Source organism: Boleophthalmus pectinirostris, unplaced genomic scaffold (genome assembly GCF_026225935.1).
Source record: "Boleophthalmus pectinirostris isolate CB_2022bp ecotype Guang Dong unplaced genomic scaffold, ASM2622593v1 HiC_scaffold_7, whole genome shotgun sequence".
Lineage (NCBI taxonomy): Eukaryota > Metazoa > Chordata > Actinopteri > Gobiiformes > Gobiidae > Boleophthalmus > Boleophthalmus pectinirostris.
In genome coordinates this window covers 22743135-22764022 of record NW_026571473.1, presented here as the reverse complement: position 1 = coordinate 22764022, position 20888 = coordinate 22743135, and the positions used below count along the sequence as shown (strand labels likewise).

The window sequence follows — 20888 nt, the reverse complement described above, 5'->3', positions numbered from 1 at the left end:
GTTGAAAAGAACAATCATCTGTCATCTTTCATTACAAATTTTTTAAATAATTGTTTCCTCTTTTTTCAAAGGTAAACTTGACGCCAGTTACACCTGGATCCGCTCATCACCAGGGGGCCACTGTAGCAGATCACAAAGAGAGCGCTAAACCCGCCTCCTCTGAAGACCCTTCAAACCTGTCCCCCTCCACCTACATCCCCCACACCGCCATCTTAGTGACTGGGGCTCAGCTTTGTGGACCTGCGGTAAACCTTGACCAGATCAAGGACACTGCATGTAAATCTCTACTGGGTTTGGATGAGAAGAAGACACCAGGAACCCCAACTAAAAACAAAACTTCCCCAGATCGCAAATCTGGCAAAACAAAATCCCTCAGCGAAGCCTCCTTTTCCACTGACCAACCCGGTTCAGATGTCCTGGCAGAGTGGGCAAGCATTCGATCAAAGATTTTCAAAGGGGTAGAAGATGGAAGCTACCCCGATCCAGAAATGACAAAATGCCAACCGCCTCCAGAAGAGCAACCTGCATTCTCCCATACACACCTCAGAAAAACTATGTCCGCTAGCGCCAAGTTCTCAATCACGCCAGCAAAAAAGAAGTTTGGAGATTCCAACAGGAACTCTGAGGTTTTTAGTCCAGAAGATGTAAGTGAAATGTCTTATGAACCTCCAGTGTCTCCAGCGCCTAAACCGAAAAACAAAAGTGTCAGAATTGTGGAGAGGGCATCGGATGAGTGCGTTTTTGCCAAAGACTTGCCATCTTTCCTTGTACCAGGGGTTAAACCTGAATCAGAAATGTTAAAAACTAGGGCATATAGTGAGAGTTATGAAATTAAAGACTTAGACGAAGACTTGAATCTGGATGGAGAGGATGCACCATCTCCTTTTGGGATCAAGTTGAGGCGGACTAACTACTCTTTACGTTTCCATAATGAACAATCCACAGAAAAGCGAAAGAAAAGATACAGCGATGGGGATAGCTTTGACGGCGTTCCATCACCTTTGACGCCTATAGAGCCAATTTCAGACATTTCCTCAGTTTTTTCAGAAAGAGTCAGTCCTATATCACCACAAAAGGAAGGCGCTGTCAGCAAGTATATACACTCACCTAGGGCAAAACAAGCAAAGTCTCCAAGCCCCACCCCGCACACTGAAAGTGAGAAAATCATCTCAAAACCTCCAGTATACAGGAGGCCAGCAACCTCTCCAAAACCAACTGGGTCAGTACCAACTCCCCCACCCTCACCCCTTCCTAAAGTGCACCATGTGATGCACAGTCCCAGAGAAGTGGTAGTAGAGTCAACAAGTCATGAACAGGTAGGAGGTAGGGGAGAGGAGATGCAGAGGTGCAGCCAAGGACACTCGCCAGGAGAGGAGGAGCCTAAGGAGAAAAAGTCCTTCTTTCCCTCCATTAACATCCCCTGGAGAGAGAAGAGTGACCGCAAAACAGAGCTTATCCGAAAAGGTCAGTGATTTAAGACACTTTGAGGACAGTTTGATATTTGTATTAGGTGGGTAACCAAAACATGTACTCAAGTATTATGACTATTACGTCTAAAATCAATTAAAAAACAAGTAATTGGAAAAAGTAGTTTAATGTCAAAGGTAGAAGAAGCAAAAACTATATATTTTTTAATTTGTCACCAATGGGTAGTGACATTTTAAAACAGGGTAGTGACGTTTTAAAACGCAGCTAAGTACTTTTGTCATTATGTCACTCCAAGAATATCATTATTGCACCTCCTACATTTTTCAACTTTTTTTTTTCTTGCTTTAGTTGTCTTAAGGTTTGACCTATGGCCTCTCCAGTATTTTCAGGTTCAGTCTGTTCTTACACAGCAACATTAATCATGAGTGATTTGAATGACTGGCAACACAAGTGACTTTTAGGTAAATAGTAGTTTTATGTGCATAGTTTGTGCAAGAACATTATCTAAAGTAAACTAAATGGACTATGAAACATTCATATTAAAATAAATGTTGTGAATAGATGTTCATTGATTAAGGTATAAGTCTTGCACTGTTAGGAATGGTGAATTTCCAGACTCATCATAAAACCTTAAATATATACGTGCAATTGCCTTATTTTTCCTAAACAATTTTATGGTTTGCATCTTCTCCCAAATGTTAACTCCAAATGGTTCTATTGTTAGAAAAGGACTGGTGTGTTTTTCTACTACTGTTTGCCAAATAGGCAAACAAGGGTTAGGGTATGTAGAAAGGTGCTGCATTGAAGGATTATTCTAGATTAAAAGAAAATTATGACATGGATTCGGCAAATTTTTAACCTCCTCCATCTACCAGATGAATTCAAAATCTTCAAAATCAGGACTTTTCCACAGTTTACTGAATTTTCATTTTGAGCTACTGTGATCCTACTCTTTTACTCATCTTTGCATCTTTGTTCCACAGAGAAACCATCCCTTCAAAGTAGGCACTCTCTGGACAGTGCAAAGGTGCAGGAGAAGGAGGGTGCCCCCCTCTGGATCCATTTAGCACTGCAGAAACAGAAGGGCTTCAGAGAGCAGCAGCAGAACCGTGAGGACCGCCGCAGCCAACGAGAGGCCAAACTAGCTGAGAAACACACCCGAGAGAGGGACAGTGTATGTACTCGTGTGGTCATTTAATATGTTTTATGTATGTCGGGGTTTAGAGTTCTGTTCAGCACTTTGTGGTGCAATTGTGTTTTTTCAGTGTGCCACACATAATCAATTTGACTTGAGTTGAGTGTCAAGTGGATCTATTTTGAGATTGTGGTCTCAAACTGTGGTGGAGTACTGTAAGTTATGGATGTGACTTGGTTCATCAATCATGTTTTCTGCTGGTTTAGTCCTAGTTCAGTATTCATTTAGTCTTGGTTTCACCCTGGTTTTGTTCTAGTTTAGTCCTGGTTCAGTCTTAGATCTGATTTGGTTTTGTAAATGATTTACAATATATTTTAGCTAGTACTCATTGGTTTTTAAATACTTAAAGGGGGATTTCTTGTTGTTGCAGCTTACATTACCGAGCCCCACAGACAGCAGAGGAAGTGGGAGCACTAGTCCCAGCTCAAAGCCTCAGACCCCTGAAGAACCCAAGAGACCGGACTCTCTCCTGGGACGATTGGAGCGGCGTGAGCAACTCAAGAAGGCCAACACCCTCCCCAGCTCTGTGACAGGTGAGAACACAGGAACTATAAACATTTATATATCCAAAGGTTTTATTCCTCTTAAGCTATACACATACTTATGAGCTTTTCATATTATCAGTTAAGTATAATGGGTGAAACTGGTTGATAGATACATTATAATCCTCTACTGTATATTATAAGATCATGATCTTTAATGTTTTTTTGACTGAACATTTTTGCTGCCAGTTTCAATACATTGTTGAAGACTGGGCAGATACCAGTGATTACAAATCAGTGTACCTTTTCAGTGTACCTTTTTACCCCTCCCAAACTTGAATGGGTTTCTATGGGAAAACCAGAGAGAAAGATTGCCCATTGTTGGATTTTTTATGGGTGACTTGATGGCCTTGTAATGCTTTGCGTCATATATGGTATGGTTTGTGTCTCTACAGTTGAGATTGCAGATTCTACTCCGTCTCCTCCTGCTGTCAAGGACGTGTCAAAACGCTTCCCCTCCAGCGACTCTGCACAGGTATCCACTGAGCCGGCCTGGCTGGCTCTGGCCAAGAGGAAGGCCAAAGCCTGGAGCGACTGTCCACAGATAATCAAATAGAGGAAAATGACTTTCACTTTACCATCTATAACCTATAGGGATCTGAGAAAAATAAGAGACCAATGCAAGACAAGATAAAAGTGCAATATAAAAAAAAACAACTTAACTGTAAAACTATATTTTTCTTTGCCACCAGTGGGTAGGCTGGCCAGATGTACTCTAGAAAGAGTATTGTTACATCAAAATAAGATTACTTAAGTCAAAGTAAATATATGGCATTTTGTCTTCTACATTTTGGGCCAAGTTTTATTTTTGGACTAAAGACCAACCTGAAGTCAATATTAGGTGTTGTAAGTACTTTGTAACCAGTTTTGTGTCAGATTGTGTCAAAGAAGGGGAAAAAATAGCGGTCTCTTATTTTTCCGTAAAGCTGTACCCTATTTCCAAATCTCCTATCCCATAAAACTTTGTCCACACTGGATGGTACCCTTATCATGCTAAAGTGCGCTTCACATCAAAATACAAACGCACACTCTTATGTAGTATGTACTGCAGGCATGCGCACACATCACTTCATGTACAAAAAAAGAGAAAATGTTTGCTAAATCTGCCACATTCAGGGGACTTTTCCAAGCAGCCAATCCCAAACGTGGCTGGCCAATGCAATAGCCAACTTTTGTATTTAGTAGCCAACAGCGTCACCACGGATGTAAATAGCTCACTTAAAGATAATAGGGACAATTCTGTATGAGAGGTGAATACATTACAGTGTTTATGAATGGTGTTTTAAGGGCTACAGTAACAATAATCTAAAATGAGAAGGCATCTCTCCAGCTGCCCGGGCCGGTATTATTTATGTAAAGCAATGGATTTGTCTGTGTTTTAACACTACTGTATCTTCTGAGCCTTTTCTCTTTTTTACTTAATGGAAAATAACTGTGTCCGTGATGACTGTGACAGTAACAATACGCAGATCAGCCACAACATTATGCCCAAAGAATCAGCTCCAGTGAACTTCACAATTAAACAAATTAGGAGTGTAGGCATATGGCATGGGGTCTAACAGACACACATAGGTATCTCAACTACTAGAAAGGTCACTTTTTCCTTCAGTTTGTTACATTAACAGGCAGGTAGTCATAATGTTTTGGCTGATTGGTGATTTATAATGAGGTGGCCACACCTGAACACAGCACTGAAGACCACAAGTGTTACCTGGGCATTGACAGCACTTCTCCTCCCAGACAAATATGGACAACTTCCTGCTTGCTGTAACATAAAGCTTGTAACTATCCCATTTCACACTTGTGTTTTGTAGGCCATCTCTTTCTGTAAGTGTAATGAAACATTTCCTGAATGAAAAAAGCAACCCCCTCCCTTTCCACTCAAAGACCTGTATGTTTGTAAGAAAGTTCTGTAACTAAGTCAAAGGCACTACGAGCTTTGGGCAGAAGGGAGCGCAGCAGCTCAGTCACTCGTCATTTTGTTTATAACTTTGGTCGTGCACAATAGTGTAGTGTACGCAGTGTTAATGTAACAAAATGTTTGGTATAATTTGCACTTTTTTGTCCCACTTAGAGATATAAACAAGAAAATTCTTGAAGAAAGACAAAATGTTATGAATAATGTAAATTAAACACTGATGTCGGAATCAAATGTGTGGATCTTTATTGTTTTTTGCTCCAAAAGGACCACTGGAGCCCTCTCACAGGAACTTAAGCCAAATTATTGTGCACCTTATCCACAACACTGGAGCACAACATTTACTGAGGCAAAAATTATAATTGTTTAATTTAAAACACATTAACTTCTGAACAAGGTCATCAAAAAGTACAGTACACATTTTGGTCGTCAACAATTTTGACATTTATTAATGCACTGCTTTTGAGAGCTTAGTAATATAAAACTTTTTTTTTTAATAGATAATAAATACATCTATGTTACCTCCAATTTTAAACAATACACACAGTCATTACGGCATCCAATAACCAATGAGTCCATATGCACAACCGGGGACGAAAACAACTCTCCTGGAAGTGTATGTGATGCTCTCTTGAGTCCAGTTTCAACATCCAGGATCCAAACTGACCCATCTGTGGATGCCAAGCCCACCAATGTGCCCCTCACCCTGGGAGCCGAGGTGCCAAACACACAAGGGCTGGAATAGACTCTACCAGACGTCTCAAATCTCCAAATCAGAGCACCATCACAAATGTTTAAGCAGTAGATGTGACCATCATGAGAGCCACACAGGACCTGCAGCAGGTCTGGGGTCAGGCACGGAGACGAGAAGACCGGTGCCTGGGTCAAAAACTGCCAGAGCTGCAAAGAAGCAAAATCAAAAATAGTACGTGTGATAACATACCAGTTTATTCAAATAAAGTGATACACTTATATTTTCAACATTTTAAAGCTGCACCTGGTTTAGTGATTTAACAGAAAAATAAATGTTTACTCATTAGTTCAAAACACAGTTAGACACAGATAAGACCTCTTAAAATATGATGTGGTCTCGCCTGTTCAATAAAGCAATATTCATTGCTTCATTGCACAGAATCAAAAGCTCCGTTTCAAATATAGTATAGTACATGTATTTACCAGTTGTCCATCGAGGCTAAAACTGCAAATGTTTCCATCAGCTGAACCAATTACAACATGTGTATCTGAACTGACTGGAGATGAGAAAAAGGGCACATCTTTGGAGTAGGACCACAGCTCCTCTGCAGTGTCCTGGGATAAAGGAAAATGAAAGAAAGATGAGAAAGCAAAGCAAAGCAAAGCAAAGCAAAACAAAGATGGAAGCTCATTTTTTTTCTAACCATGTTTAGGCAAAGAAGACGACCTCCCAATGTAGCCACAAACAAATGTCTGAGTGACGGATGAATGAAAGGAGAGGAGAAAACTGCTCCACCTCCACAGGAATGCTTCCATGCACAATGACGAGTCTTGATAAATAAAACAGATATTTTAAAAACCACTAGATCACTTTGCTCCATGTTCTTGTCCCCATAGAAATGTTATTGCTTTGTCCAGAATGTTCCGCCCTATGGCATTAAACATATCTATCCCCATGGAGACAAGCAGTTGACCCCATCGGGCCGAGTCAAATCTGTAGAGACTCAGTAGGAATGCAATTTTTTCAGGTAATAAAAAACCTTAACTGAATAAATGCAAGATAAATGTCCTTCTATGCCTCAGCTGTTAACAGTAATTGAAGGATTCAATTCAACATTAAGCATGGCTCATATTCAGACAAAATAATATTCAGTTGAAAGATATTACATGATATTATTCAATCAAATTAAATTATTCTGAGATTATAGATAGGCTCACCTTTGGGTCCAGGGCATAAACCTGTCCATCATGTGACCCCACGAATACCAAACCAGTTTCAGCATCAACAGCAGGGCAAGATTTCACTGTGTCTCCAGTTTTAAAGAGCCACTCAGTCTCTCCAGAGGATACATTCAAGAAATATACACCACCATCATAACAACCTAAAGAAATTAGCAACACTTTGGGCAGTGGTTTGAATAGTGACTTTAAGTAAAATGTTAAGCAAGCTAAATGTTAAGTACTTTAAAAGGTGCTGTACTGTACCATGACATGTTATATACTGACCTACAATCACAAGAGACCCACATGAAGACACTGTAGCTGAGGCTTCAATCCTGTCCCCAAGAACCCGTTCCCAAACCAAACTTCCCGAGTCCAAGTCCAGGGCCTGGATTCGGTGTGAGTGGGACCCAATAAACACTGTACTTCTGGCCATTTGTTGCACTAAAATAACAGGTGAGGCGTCCACACATCTCCCAGTGTCTGACAACCAGTGCATTTTCAGTGATACAGTTTTAGATTCACCAATCTTACTCAACGTTATGTCTTCAATTGTCTGTAAATGCCCTGTAGATTTAGTATTAGGCATCTCAATTATCTGACTGCCTCTTTTTATAACCTTGAATACCGGTATGTCTTTTTCAGATGATGTTTTGCGTTCTCGTTTTGCTATTGCTTCATATGGGTTTTCCAAATGTCTTTTTGTTGCTTCCTGCTTGACTTGTCCATTGTTTTCAAGGGATGATACTAGATTAACTTCAGAAATGTGGTGTAATATGTCTGCGAAAGTGCCATCAAGTATGATTTCTACAAGATTTGGGGAGGTTAGGCCGGTAGTGGCAAGAAGGTCTTCATGGAAAATTAATGCTTTAAGAGAGTCTCCTCCACTGACCAAGAAGTTGGAGTCCTCATTTATGGGTATTTCTTTAGGAAGGCCAAGAGATGTCTGTTGAACATATAAAAAGGGGGATGAGGTATATAGTGCAAAAACAACATAAAAATCCAACACTAAAATACAAAGTGCCTTTTGAATCTGGACAAACTACTCTGGGCACTGATCATGGTTACCCACTGCACCAATAGGGGGACAGAGGAGCTCATTCTCCAAGACGCCCCTACAGGTTCACTCCAGGACTACATTCATACTAGTATTTGGCATACAACTGTACAATTCACCCTTATGTGATAGATAGACAGTTTTCATCATTGCACTCCTTACCACACCTCTATTACATAGGCTAGATATTCTCTGTTTTATATAATTTCTGTATTTTATTTATACATACCTATACAAATCTGTATATTTGCATCCAATTTAATACAAATAAATGCTATTTTTGCTATGTGTACAATCCCTCAGCCAAGTAGAATCCATGGCAAAAGGAAAAATTCAGTTGGACGAACGTTTGTTTGATCGAATACGTTTCGCAGCTAATCCAAGCTGCTTCTTCAGTTCCGACCAGTTCTAACCAAATTTTCGACAAAATAAACTTTTGTCCAGTTGACAAACTGAAATTTTACTTTTGCCACACTATCGTTGATACTTTAATAATAATGCATTATTGTGTGTTTATTGTGTTTGAAAAGCTACTTTTACTAAGTAATTCCTTGGATAAATAAAATGTGTCTAAGTCAGAGTCTACTTTAATTATTTGTTTAGCATAATAGTATAATATAAAATAATTATTACCTGCCATAAAGACTCCAGAGTCAGCTTTGTGAAATCCCTCTGTGAACTGCCCAGTAATCCACTTCTATGAGTTTGATAGGTCCTCATAAGTGCCTTCATGTCCACTTTACCTGTCAGTACATAGTACTAAATAGTACTAATAGGACTAATATTGTTTCATATTGAATCATTACTCACCATGAGCAGTCAGTGGTATTTCAGGTACAATCAACACAGTATCTGGTACACTGAAGTGAGCTAGGGTTTGGGATAACTCTTTAAGGATGGTCCTCCCCACTTTTCCAACCTCTCCCTCCTGCTCCTCTCTCATTGTGGCATCACATAATACAACAGGCGAAGACTCCAATTTAGACGTCACTATAAATGCAATCAGCCGATGGTTTTCATGAATGCCCACAGCACAGGCCTCCACCAGAGGTGCAGTTAATATGAGCTGAAACAAGAAAAAAGAATTACATGTTTTAATGATGAAGAGGAGGAATTTCCCTTTTGTGTGCTCTTAGCTTCGTGCTCTCCCTAATATACACTGCATTATGTTTGTTAAGAGAAGTAAAGTAATAAATACATGTAACTGCAATTACATGTATTACATGTACATTACAGCTGACAACATATTTTGGTTAAACCAAATATTATCAATATGATTAGTATTTAGTGGGTAGTAATATTTATGCCATTTAGAATCACGTCACGTTCAAATGGTGTAGGATTAAGTGATAGTTCAACAACCAAAAAGTCTGTGGTCTGAGTGCATGCTATTGTGTCCATGTTCTTAGTTCCAGTTTGACCTCTCACCTGCTGCACCTCGTCCAGACTGAGGCGCTGTCCGTTTCGTTTGATCATTCTGTCTCTGCGTCCCAGGAAGTGCATTTGTCCATCTTTGAGTCTCACCCAGTCTCCAGTGGCTCTCATTGTCCCGGAGACCAGTGTATCCTCATCATCTAACAGACACACCCTGTGCTCACCACCTGCACCAGACATGCGAGTATGTAAACTAACATTTATTATATATTTGTGTTGAACAATGTAATGCAAGTAATTAAACTGAACTTAACTTAACTAAAATGACCTCATTGTGGGACAACATCTTGTTTAAACTACTGAATCAGTGCATGACTCAAAGTGTACATTATAAAATAAATCTCTGACTGTTTAATTTGAAAATTGGTTGTCAATGTATTGATATGCTGGAAAGTTCTGTAGCCCACCTATGAACACTTGTCCATCTCCCTCTTTCATAACCACTCCGTGTTCATCTCGGACTTCTACCTCAGTGCCTGACAGCTGAACTCCAAGGGGTACGGGAGAACTGCAAAATTAAACATTATACAATAGACAATGAGAAACAAAACATTTTTTAGATTTGATTTGAAAATTCAGCCCTGATTCAGTCAAGACAAAGTTTTGGGATCCTTTTTGATTTTGAATGTGCTACTCAAATTTTATTTGTGCCATGAAGAATATTAAAATATAGCAATGCTACATTCAGTTATGTCATCGTTGTCATGTCTGTGTATTTTTGTGCCAGGATACACACCTCTGACTTGACTGCAGCTCCTTCTCTAAGACCTTGTAGCAGGAAGCCCAGCAGGAAACTTCAGTGATGCCGTAGATGTTATAAATCTCAGTTTTATTGTCTCTGTGTTTCCAGTCTGCAAGCTGTTTTGGAGTGGGACAGGACTCTCCCCCCAGCAGTAAAATACGTAACGAAGAGCTAGCTGACAAAACGTCCTCTTTAAGGCTACTTGGACCAAAGCGATAAAATAAAGAGGGAGTAGCCTGCAAAATATACACACATGCCGAAGGGCTTAAAATAGGTTTAGAGACTGTCAATGAATGGTGCTTTCAAAACTTTGGCATGAATCTAGATTACATTCAGAATTATTTTAAACAATTCAGTCATTTTTTAAGATACACACATAAGACAATAAAAGCTAGATTCTTTACCTGAAGAATTGTTGTCTTGTGATTCTTAAACAGCAGCTGGGTCAATCGCTTGGGCATCTTCTTTAGAAGAGCTGGAACAATTAAAAGTGTTGCTCCAGAGGTTAATGCCATGAACATCTCCACCACAGATGGATCAAAGGTCAAAGGTGACGCAAGGAAAACCAAATCCCCTTTTTTAATCTGAAACATTAAACTACAATGATGGACAAAATCAATCTATGGCTCACTCTAATAAAAATACACAGTTCAGACTCACCTTAAATCACATATATTGGGACGTATACATTTGTGTGGTACTTTCACAATCTTTGGGTTTCCTGTTGTTCCAGATGTATGGAGCACATAGGCAAAACTGTTCTTGAGTTCAGCAGCACCATCTTCTGTCTGAAGTTTGATTTCTTCTGTTTGTTCATCCCGCTCGGCTTCATGTGGGGATTTCACTTTAACCACTGTGAGTTTAAACTTGGGCAATGCCACACAGACAGCAAGCCTTAACATTTCTCCAAGACTTTTCTGGAATATCTTAAAACACAACAATGCAAGACAAAAAGTATTATTGCACACACATTCTGTTATCTTGAATTAATTAGAAATGCAATTTACTCTGTCAAGAATAAATCATAATGCCAAAATAAATAAATTTCAGTTCTCCTATTTTTGTTTCAAGACTCCAGTACAACACAGGTAGAAGGCCTACAACTCCAAAAATCTATATGTTTGGTGTTGACTTTAAATATGTACTTTACCTCTAGGAGTTCTGTCTGAACCACACAGTACATGAGACCGCAGCGCTCCATGACTCTGAAGGAAAGAAGACCAGGATCACCAGGGTCCAGCGGAGCATAAGCAGAAGGTACCTGCATGATCCTGGAAAAACAATAGACTCAACAACCGTTTCCATATCTTCGTTACAGTACAGCAATGTTTGGCAGTGGGTGTCTGTCACCCCCGTCTAAAATATGGGATACACTTAAAAGATATGTATGAAGCTTAACTTTTACAACTTTCTATCATGTCAAGTAGAATAAAGTAGAGACCTCAGGCAGTTACGCAAATTCATTCATGAACTTGCTTACACATATTACTACAGTGCTCCTTGGCTGAGAAGTGAACAAATGTAACATTGGTGAAAACTACAACATCTAGATATTTTTTGTTCACCCAGATTTTTTGATACTGACCCCAGAATCCAGACGGGCAATAGCAAGTGTTCGCGGCAGAACAGGCCAATCACGCCTTTATTGGGGAGACAGCTCTCCCGCAGGATGCTGCACAGTTCAGCGGAGAGGACACGCAGCTGCCCGTAGCTCAGAGACTCAGGTTTCCCGGTGCTGTCGTCAAATGTCACCGCGGTCTGATCGCTGAAACAGGACGAAGTCTTGACAAACATATCGTATAGCGTTTTACACTCCATATTCACTATAAGCTCTAAAGAAACTGCTTTAAATTCGCTTGAGTGCTGCTGTTGTCGACTAAATATGACGTATGAATGACGGCTTGTTTGGGAGATTACTAGTTCATGGAAAATGAAGTCTAAAATGAATAAAGACTATTTCCTTGCAATAAACTCATTGATAAAACAATATCATCCATTAAATGATATATTTTCTCTCCGTTTCGTTTGTTTAGTTTATATCTCGTGTTTTTATCTTTTTTAAAAAATAATTATCTGAGTACCTTCAGTTATTCCCAATTACTTTGAACGTCGCATTATTTTGACCAATCACCGTTCACTTTGCTGCAGTCGACGAGTTTTCAAATTGGACGCGCCTTTATCTCTCATTTAAACGGTTTGTTTTTTAGTTTACAGTTCACTATTTGGAGGATTTTGTCAGTAAATTATAACCATGGACGAAGTCTTTAAAAATCAGCTGCAGAAAAATGGTGCACGTTTCCAACGATCTCTAGACAGAATCGCTGAAAAGGTATGAAGTTACGTGCTAAGTTGCTAACATTAGCTCGCAAAGTGGATTGACTTTAATAAACACATATCTTATTTATTTTACAGTATTCCAAGATTCAACAATATGGAGACGATGCAATAGAAGTGGACCTGGACAATACCCATATAGAAAGTACGCAAAACAAACATGCAAAGATACAAAGGCCTGATATATATAGACTATTAGGGTCAAAGACGTTCCTCTGAAGTAATCTTTGTCTATCTTATTTGCTTCATTAGCGTTACAGCGTTATATGACACTGTCAAAGAAGAATGTCAACAAACTTTCTAAGGTTTTTTTTTTTTTTAGTACCCGTGTATGTTTTGGTATATTTAGAAATGCTTTCTTATTTAGTCTAATGATTATGTTTTCTTCAGGGATTTGCTGATTTAAAAGAGGAATCGTTATCATGTAAGTGTTTTAATAGGAATAGAGTCAGACAAATTTCCCAAATGTATTATTTTGTTTTTCTGTTCTAGTGAACGACATCACCAAAGAATCACAGGTAGGATGATTATTTTTAGCTCAAGTTTGAACTTAAGTAACTGTTGTAAACTGTTGTAAATCATGATGATGATTTTTCTTTTATCTTCATACCTATAGGTGAATTACCCATGTGAAGAGCGAACTGACTGCTTTGAAACCACCACCTTCTCAGAAAATAATGGTAATCTGATTATTTAAACCATTAGTGAACCAAATGTATAGATGCTAAGCACAGAGAAATATTGACTTAAAACTTTGGTATGTTAACATGAGATTGAGATAAATTAATATTTTATTCTTTAAACATTTTCAGACACAGAAACTGTACCTAGAAGTCATACTGTAAACACAATGGATGAAAATTGGAGAAACTACACAGTCCAACCAGAAGATGAAGAGGAACAACTGGAAATGTCTTTCCAGAGTCAGGGCAGCTCTTTGGGAGAGCTCTACCCGGACATGATCAGTCAGATCGGGAATGCCTGGCGACGACAACATGTCTCTGAAGCGGCTGATTCAGTACTGAGGAGGTACCGTAAATGGCGTAAATCAAACAGGATGCAACTCACCAACTCTTACCACACTGCACAAAAACCAGACATTCACAAAGGGACAAGACAAAGAGACATTTTCAACAAGCAGCACTATAATCCCAAAAGCCCAGTAAAAAGCCTTTCCTCTACAATGATTAAAGCTGGTTCAATGTCTCCTGTTAAAATGTTAACTAGTGGTCAGAAATCACCGCACTATTACTCTCCTATGAAAAGAAGAGAAGCACCTCCCACTGCAATCGTGATGGACATGTCTGCTCTCAGTGAACCATGTGAGATGGAGATTAACAAAACATTTACTGTGTATGAACCAACTTCAAGCTACTCATCTTACACCTCCAGTCCCTCAAGATCTTTCTATCCCCCAAATAGGCCATCCCAGGATCTCATCTTTAGGATGAAGGAGTCTTGTATGTCTCCACGCTGCATGCAATCTACTAACTGCTCTGGGTTTGCAGCCGAAAACTCACTGCTCAAAGAAAGGCATGAAATATATTCATCTCCTGTCAGACAAAGCCCTTACAAATCCAATTCAGCATGCAGGAACAGCTTCAGTGAACAAATTGACATCTATGGCTCCCCTGTGAGAAAAAGTCCTTTCAGATTACACACAAGCAGGGAAAGTCTTCGGCAATCACCTTATGCTGCAATCTCTAAATCACCATATATGAAGCAAAGTATCTCCAAAGAGAGAAGTGGATTTAATTCAGCTTCTAACTTTGTCCCATCTGTTTCACCAAAGATTATGGTACCCAGGAGGACTCTTGAATATTCAGATTTGCAGCTCTCCCCTCAGCTGGGTTCACCTCAAATGGGTAATTCAAGAAGACACCATAGACTTCGCCGCCATCTTTCTTTTGATTCCTCCTCTCTGACATCGAGCCGTGCTTCCTATACTACAAAGGACTTTGACAACGACTTCATAAAACTGTACCACAAACTTGTCTGTCTGAATAAATCTTCGCACATACAAGGCCATCCCTGCCGATTTTGTGCCAAAAACTCTGAAGCCAGCAGGGGGCACTCTTTTTCCAATTTGGCAGCGCTTGCTTTGTCACCACATCGTCCACTTCTGAGAAAACGCCATCGAGATTTGGACATTTATCCCCAGTCCAAGCGCTTCAAGGATGGCCACTTCACAAAATATCTGTAAATATGTTTTACCCGATTTTACCGCATCTAGTGTTTTTTATCTGCATAAATGTTAACTGTGAGGAAGCAAATATTCCAATTATATTATTGTTCGAAGAGGTTGATTACAAACATTGAAAAAAAAATGTTAATCCATTATGTTTATGGAAAGGTTTTACTAAAACTCAAATGATCTAACCCTTTTGACTTGTTTATCAAAAAAGTTTTTATTAATAAAATCTACAAATGCCATAATGCGTCAGTATTTTATTTTGCAATAGGGTCCTTGGATAGAAAAAAAATGAATGTTGATAATTTGCATTTTTAATTTTTCATTTACGATCCTCTATGGTTTTACAAAAAGTAAATTTGAGGAAACAGTATATAAATTATATTTAGATTTCAGTCTTGTTTGCATTCTATTATGTATAGAGTAAAGTAAAGGGATAAAGTAAAATACACCCGCAGGCTTAGGGTTGCTGGAAAAAAAGCCTAACCCTAAAAAAAGACATTTTAGTTACAAAAAGTATGAACATGTAAGTATGCAGATAAAGCTGAACTATTGAATGTCAAACAAAAAAACAAGGTCTGCACAAACTGATCTTAAGATATTGACCAAATTGTGATAGATGGGAAGACAGTTGCATAATAAGTAAAACTGAATATTTTACAGTCTGAAGGATGTCACCTTTAGTCACACTTGCCTCTGGAGTAATGCTTCTTTAGACTCTTGAAACACTGATTTAACATTTACTATTATGAAAATATTGCAATATTCAACAAACATTGGCAGCACAGTGCTCACACTTATTTTTCACATATTGTGCAACCTGAAAAGCATGCCTGCTTATATTTTTGTTTGTAAATGTTTGCTGAAATGTCTTGTTTTTGGTGCTGCTACCACTCCAGCTCCACTGGATATTTCCCAGTGAGGCAAGCAGTACAGTGGCCCACTCTGCCTCTGGACTTATTGATCATTTCATCTTTGTCTTTGGAGGCAATTCCCTCCTGCACAGCCAAAATTAGGCCCTCCACTGTCAAATACTGAACACTGTCAGCACCTGGACAATAAAGGAGGAAAACATAAACAAACTTAAGATCTGGTACATATGACTGATATAATATACACAACATACCAATATATCCAGCAATGTCCTGAAACTCTGGCTTGTTGGCAATCAACTCCTCTTTGGTGGGAATATTGATACCCATGTAACAAGGGTACCTGATAGGTGGCGAGGCTACTCTGATGTGGACCTGCAAAACAAAAAAGAGTAAACATGTAGCATTAGTGTATTCAGAGGGAATTCTGGACTTTATAAGTAGTTTGTAAACAGGACATGTAAAAGTACTATAGCACTGTACATTTGAGGTTAACAGATTTTAGGGTTTAGAGTTTGTTTTTTTTACTTGAGAGGAAATCTTACCTCGGTTGCACCAGCCTCCTTCAACAGTTTTATAATGGGTGAGATGGTGTTCCCTCTCACAATGGAGTCATCAATGAGCACAACCCGCTTTCCAGCAAAGTTATCAGTCAGTGCTCCGAACTTTTTGGCCACTCCCAGCTGCCTCAGTCTGGTGTTTGGTTGAATAAACGTCCTGCCAACGTAGCGGTTCTTGCACAAAACCTCTATGTATGGCAAACCAGACTGATGGAAAAGCAGAAATGTAAGATGTAAGATAAAACTGCATATTATTGCTTCTAATATTTCATTCGATTTTTTTCTATTGATGTGCAAAACTAGATTATTAAAGCAACATATAAATAGGTTACAATGTCCTGTATAAATGAGGATAAAAATAACATCTTTCCCATTTAGCTAATATGATTCTTGAGCAGGTTCGTGCGAGGAAGACTCACCTGTTGTGCATATCCCAGGGCAGCAGGGGTAGCAGATTCAGGGACAGTGCTGACCACATCTGCATTTGTAGGGGCTTCAATGGCCAACTGCCGACCACAGCGCTGCCTCACAGTATACACCATCTGACCTGAAGAAAACTAAAACATTTTAATTTATTACAATAAATGGAGAGTAAACTTACAAGTCTTACCCTCAAATATTGAGTCTGGTCTGGCGAAGTAAACATATTCAAATATACAGAAGGCGGGGAGGTCTCCTTCTGGACGAGGGACAATGGTCAGAGACTTGACTCCATGTTTAGAGATTTGTATAATTTCTCCTGGCAACACTTCTCTGTAGTACCTGATAATAAAAGGTACATCAAGTTGTTACACATCATAATAGAACATAAAATAATTTTTCACATAATGCCTGAAACTAACCTGGCGCCAATGGACTGAAAGCTGCAAGACTCTGAAGACACGACCCATCCTTCGGTGTCCTCCTCCTCTACTCCTGAAGATCAAACAAAAAGGGAATAATGATTTTCCAGTTCAAAACTGACCTTTGATGAAACTGCCAAAGGTCATGTTACAGTTCAACTCAACTCTGATAACCTGTTCTGTGTAAAGAGCCAATCTTTATCGTCATTTCATATTTGTGTTCTTTTTTTTTTTTTCATGACGTATATTGTGGTGGCTGTGATGCAATCTCAATGTGTCTTATAGTTACTTTACCTGAACTGTGCAGTTTTGAGATGGGGACCACTCGCCCGATGCAGAGGGGCCGATTCCCATACGGGTCTCTCACAGCATAGATAACATCTTTGAACATCATTAACAGTGAGTAGGATGTAGGAGTCTCTGTCATAAGGTTTTTAATTCTACAAAACATAAACAAAAAATAATATACACAAATCCTTTTACAAGTGCATCTCATGCACTGTCACCAAAAGGTCCTGTAATGCTTTGTTTAGGCTTAACTATCTTTGTACACCTTAGCACCTTGCTATTGATACTTTGCAATGATGTCACACTGGGGTGTTCTACATGCATGTATATGCTGTAATGTTCAGCAGTTACTATGGCACACATTAGCAAACACAGAGGCCGCCTGGCTAGATTCTCTGGTTAGCTCAAAAAGTGCGAAGTTGCACTTCCCTCACCATTCATTTTCATTAGGATTTAGCAAAGTCTTAAATATCAGGCAGAGGACAGCAAGTTACGGATGGATAATCACAGACAGCATGTTAAGATCTTTATGACGAAAGAAGTACTTAACCAGAGGAAGCTCTCAAAATACAACACAATACAACTTTATGAAAGCATGACACAATACAGACAAGTCGATTTATCATACAAAGAAAAACAGATTGTAATGCTATTTTATCATCAGTAATTAATTTTCATTTTAATTATCATTAGCATTAGCATAAAGACACAAACACCTACTTTTATGAACACAGAAGCTTCCTCCAGTGAAATATTTACATCACAGTAAAGATCCTGACATGCGGTCTGTGAACAGCAAGTGTTGGATATTCATCCAACACTTGCTGTTCGCTGCCTGATATTTAACATTTGATTTATTTTAGTGAGGTTTGGCTAAATGCTCATAGAGAATGAATGGAGCGGGTAGTGAGGATTCACACTTTTCAGAGAAGTGGAATTAGTCAGTGGGTATCAGTGTGAAAAGAGCCTATTGAAAAGGGATCCTGACTAACGATACAGGGTGTTCACATTTAGTGCACGCTGTGGAATGGCACACTATTCTTTGACGAGGGAGCTGCCTTTTGCAGCCTGTCTTACCCTCAGCTATAGTATTTAGTGCATTAATCCACTGACCTGGCAACCCAGTCTGGGTTGTCCAGCTCCTCCATGGGTGGAGTGAGGGCCAGCAGCTGTGTGATTAGTTCACTGTCTGAACTTGTGGACAGGCCCACACCATGACGCATCACCTGAAAGACAATCATTCTTTCACTTCATAGCATTTTCTGTAGCAAAGCCACTACATTAATAATTGAATGAGTGATATAAATACAGAAAAGCTTTGAAAGTACTATGAGTACTGCTGAGAATTACATCCTACTTTTATTTTGTGCATAAATAATATGATTTATCTTTAACAGATTTATACAGTATCCAAATCCACATCATATTTCCAGTGTTCACCTTCTTCCTAAGTGCCTGTGCGTTCACCAGCTCTCCATTGTGAGCCACAGCAATTTTGCCATGCAGTGTGTCCACCACAAATGGCTGACAGTTCTGCAGCTCTGAGATCCCAGTCGTTGAGTACCGTGTGTGGCAGATCCCCAGGTTTCCATGGCGCAGTTTCTGGAGGGCGTCAGGGGGGAAGGCAGTGCTCACCAATCCCATCCCCTTACAGGAGGCACAACATTGTAATGCAGATAGAGAACTGGCTTTAAAATGTGTGGTTCTATCTTTTCGGGAAGTGGTAAAGTTAGAACTTTATTCATTCTGAAATTCACTTAGATTAATACAAGCAAATTTGGCAAATATACCATTGTAATTTTGGGCATGTTTTTTACTGGAACAGTTCCAGATAAATCTCTTTAATCTAAACCGGTTTCAGAATATGTATTATTGAGATATGAATCAACTATGCTAACTTTATGGTAAATGGTCACATTTTTCTATAGCGCTTTTCCACCTTCAAGGCACTCAAAGCGCTTTACAACAAGGAACCACTCACCCATTCACACACCAGTGTACGCAGACACTGTGGGCAAGGTGGGCTAAGTGTCTTGCCCAAGGACACAACAACAGCATTCACCTGTGGGAGCTGGAATCACACCAGCCAACCTGTGGGTCATTTGATCTGACCGCTCAACCTGTGATGTTTATGTTGAGAGATGGATATAAAAAACAATATTATGTTTTATAAATTAACTTCAAAGTATAGACAACTCTAAGTAATCTTTATGGTCTTGTAGGTGGCATCTGTTCCCTGTTCCAATCATTGTATTTTAATGTACTACAAACTACTGTACTATATACAAATGAGTCTTATAAGTTAACTAAATGGCTGCAGTAAATATTTTTCATGTAACAAACCTGGACTGACATGTCTTTACCTTGTGGGCGGTGTATGTGGGTGGGCTGGCTCCATTACTTGTGACGATCCCTGCACTCTCCTGCCCCCTGTGGAGGCAACCAAATCACATCTGAAGCACAATTGCAAATTGGACTCATCCATGTGGTTTTAGCAAGACGGGACATGCTAAGGCTTTAACAATCTCTTAACAATCCCTATGCTATTTAACCCTAAGGCTAAGGCGAATGACAAAACTGGTTTCCCATGGCATATTGCCCCATCTCCAAAAGAGTTTGCATTGAAAGTGACCTAAGTTAATAAATATGGGCATAACAGACATAATTCGGGACAAATGATGTGTGGGAAACCATTATACAACTTAAAAATGTCAGGGAGCATTACTTTTACCACACTGGTCACATCAAATTTTGACTAAATTAGGATTTTAAGCACAGATGTTAGCAATTCAAGTCAAGTATTATTATTTATTTTATATTTTTTCAGCACAGTGTTGAGTCCAGACTTCTTATTAAGCAAAACCTCCAGTAAGAGACAGACGTTGCGAGGAAGCAGCTTTCAGTTCAGTATCTGAGAATCGTCAAAAATGTATGTAGTGAATGTCCTATAATAAGCTATTTAAGGATGCTTATACCACGGTCAGTGAGATTTCCAATGGCTAACTACTGTGCGGTAATACTGCGTAACACACAAGTAGTCTGGCAAAAGCCAAATCATTGTTCTATATCACGGATAAACAAATGCTCAACTGCTGTGTATGAATGTAATAACAAGCACCATTAAAAAAACATTGACATAATTGATTTTTTGGAAATTTACAGACAGCGAACAGAATTTAAAATAACTAATATTTGACATATATATTCATATTCAGTTTTAATGCATTAAAACGCATGACACATGGCTCCTTGTTGATTAATGCTTAGGCCTACTTAACATTTTGATTGTCTTGTGTGTCATTTAGCCAAAAAGATAAAAACACACTCTCAAAGAGCATGATTGAAGTTGATGATGAAGTCTGATCAAAAGCTGCTTTTAATATGTAAATGTGGCTATTGGGTTGAAAACGTTTTGGTGAAACTGCCACAACACTTAAGCCACTTATAAAAGCAGTTTTCTGTATTAAATGGGAGATGTAATTAGACTTGCTGGCTCCCATTTCAGGAGGCACAGCCAGATGGGGGATGGTAAAGAAGAAAAATATCTTAAGTATGTCTGTCCCAACTGGCT

The 20888-nt window shown here is 39.1% G+C and overlaps 4 protein-coding genes across 5 annotated transcripts in view; 2 read left to right on the top strand and 2 right to left on the bottom strand.

Moving 5' to 3' along the window:
* The window catches only part of cracd (capping protein inhibiting regulator of actin dynamics), a 28623-nt gene extending 23336 nt beyond the window's left edge, over positions 1-5287 (top strand). For both annotated transcript variants that reach the window (XM_055165081.1, XM_055165082.1), the window contains 4 exons: positions 72-1464; positions 2412-2602; positions 2994-3156; positions 3561-5287. In XM_055165081.1, the coding sequence (XP_055021056.1) occupies positions 72-1464; positions 2412-2602; positions 2994-3156; positions 3561-3721 (1908 nt within the window). In that variant the 3' untranslated portion in view covers positions 3722-5287. The remainder of the gene's footprint in view (positions 1-71; positions 1465-2411; positions 2603-2993; positions 3157-3560) is intronic.
* A 227-nt stretch (positions 5288-5514) lies between these two features.
* On the bottom strand, positions 5515-12105 carry aasdh (aminoadipate-semialdehyde dehydrogenase). The gene is made up of 14 exons (XM_020918923.2): positions 11816-12105; positions 11381-11501; positions 10891-11156; positions 10635-10827; positions 10225-10466; positions 9896-9996; positions 9483-9655; positions 8865-9120; positions 8688-8797; positions 7283-7943; positions 6995-7158; positions 6481-6606; positions 6260-6391; positions 5515-5983 (listed from the first exon to the last, which is right to left on the bottom strand). The coding sequence occupies exons 1-14, from the start codon at positions 12046-12048 to the stop codon at positions 5597-5599; spliced, it is 3165 nt and encodes a 1054-aa protein (XP_020774582.1). The 5' UTR covers positions 12049-12105; the 3' UTR covers positions 5515-5596.
* Positions 12106-12355: 250 nt separating this feature from the next.
* On the top strand, positions 12356-14994 carry si:dkeyp-117h8.4 (uncharacterized protein LOC572032 homolog). Its single transcript, XM_020918887.2, has 7 exons — positions 12356-12559; positions 12643-12709; positions 12817-12869; positions 12955-12988; positions 13057-13082; positions 13181-13244; positions 13377-14994. Exons 1-7 carry the CDS (start codon positions 12482-12484, stop codon positions 14765-14767), a joined length of 1713 nt encoding a protein of 570 aa, XP_020774546.1. The 5' UTR covers positions 12356-12481; the 3' UTR covers positions 14768-14994.
* ppat (phosphoribosyl pyrophosphate amidotransferase) lies at positions 14947-19663 on the bottom strand. The gene is made up of 9 exons (XM_020918838.2): positions 18758-19663; positions 18431-18543; positions 17324-17469; positions 17030-17102; positions 16798-16949; positions 16607-16734; positions 16173-16394; positions 15882-16002; positions 14947-15806 (listed from the first exon to the last, which is right to left on the bottom strand). The coding sequence occupies exons 1-9, from the start codon at positions 18959-18961 to the stop codon at positions 15643-15645; spliced, it is 1323 nt and encodes a 440-aa protein (XP_020774497.2). The 5' UTR covers positions 18962-19663; the 3' UTR covers positions 14947-15642.
* Positions 19664-20888: the final 1225 nt, after the last annotated feature.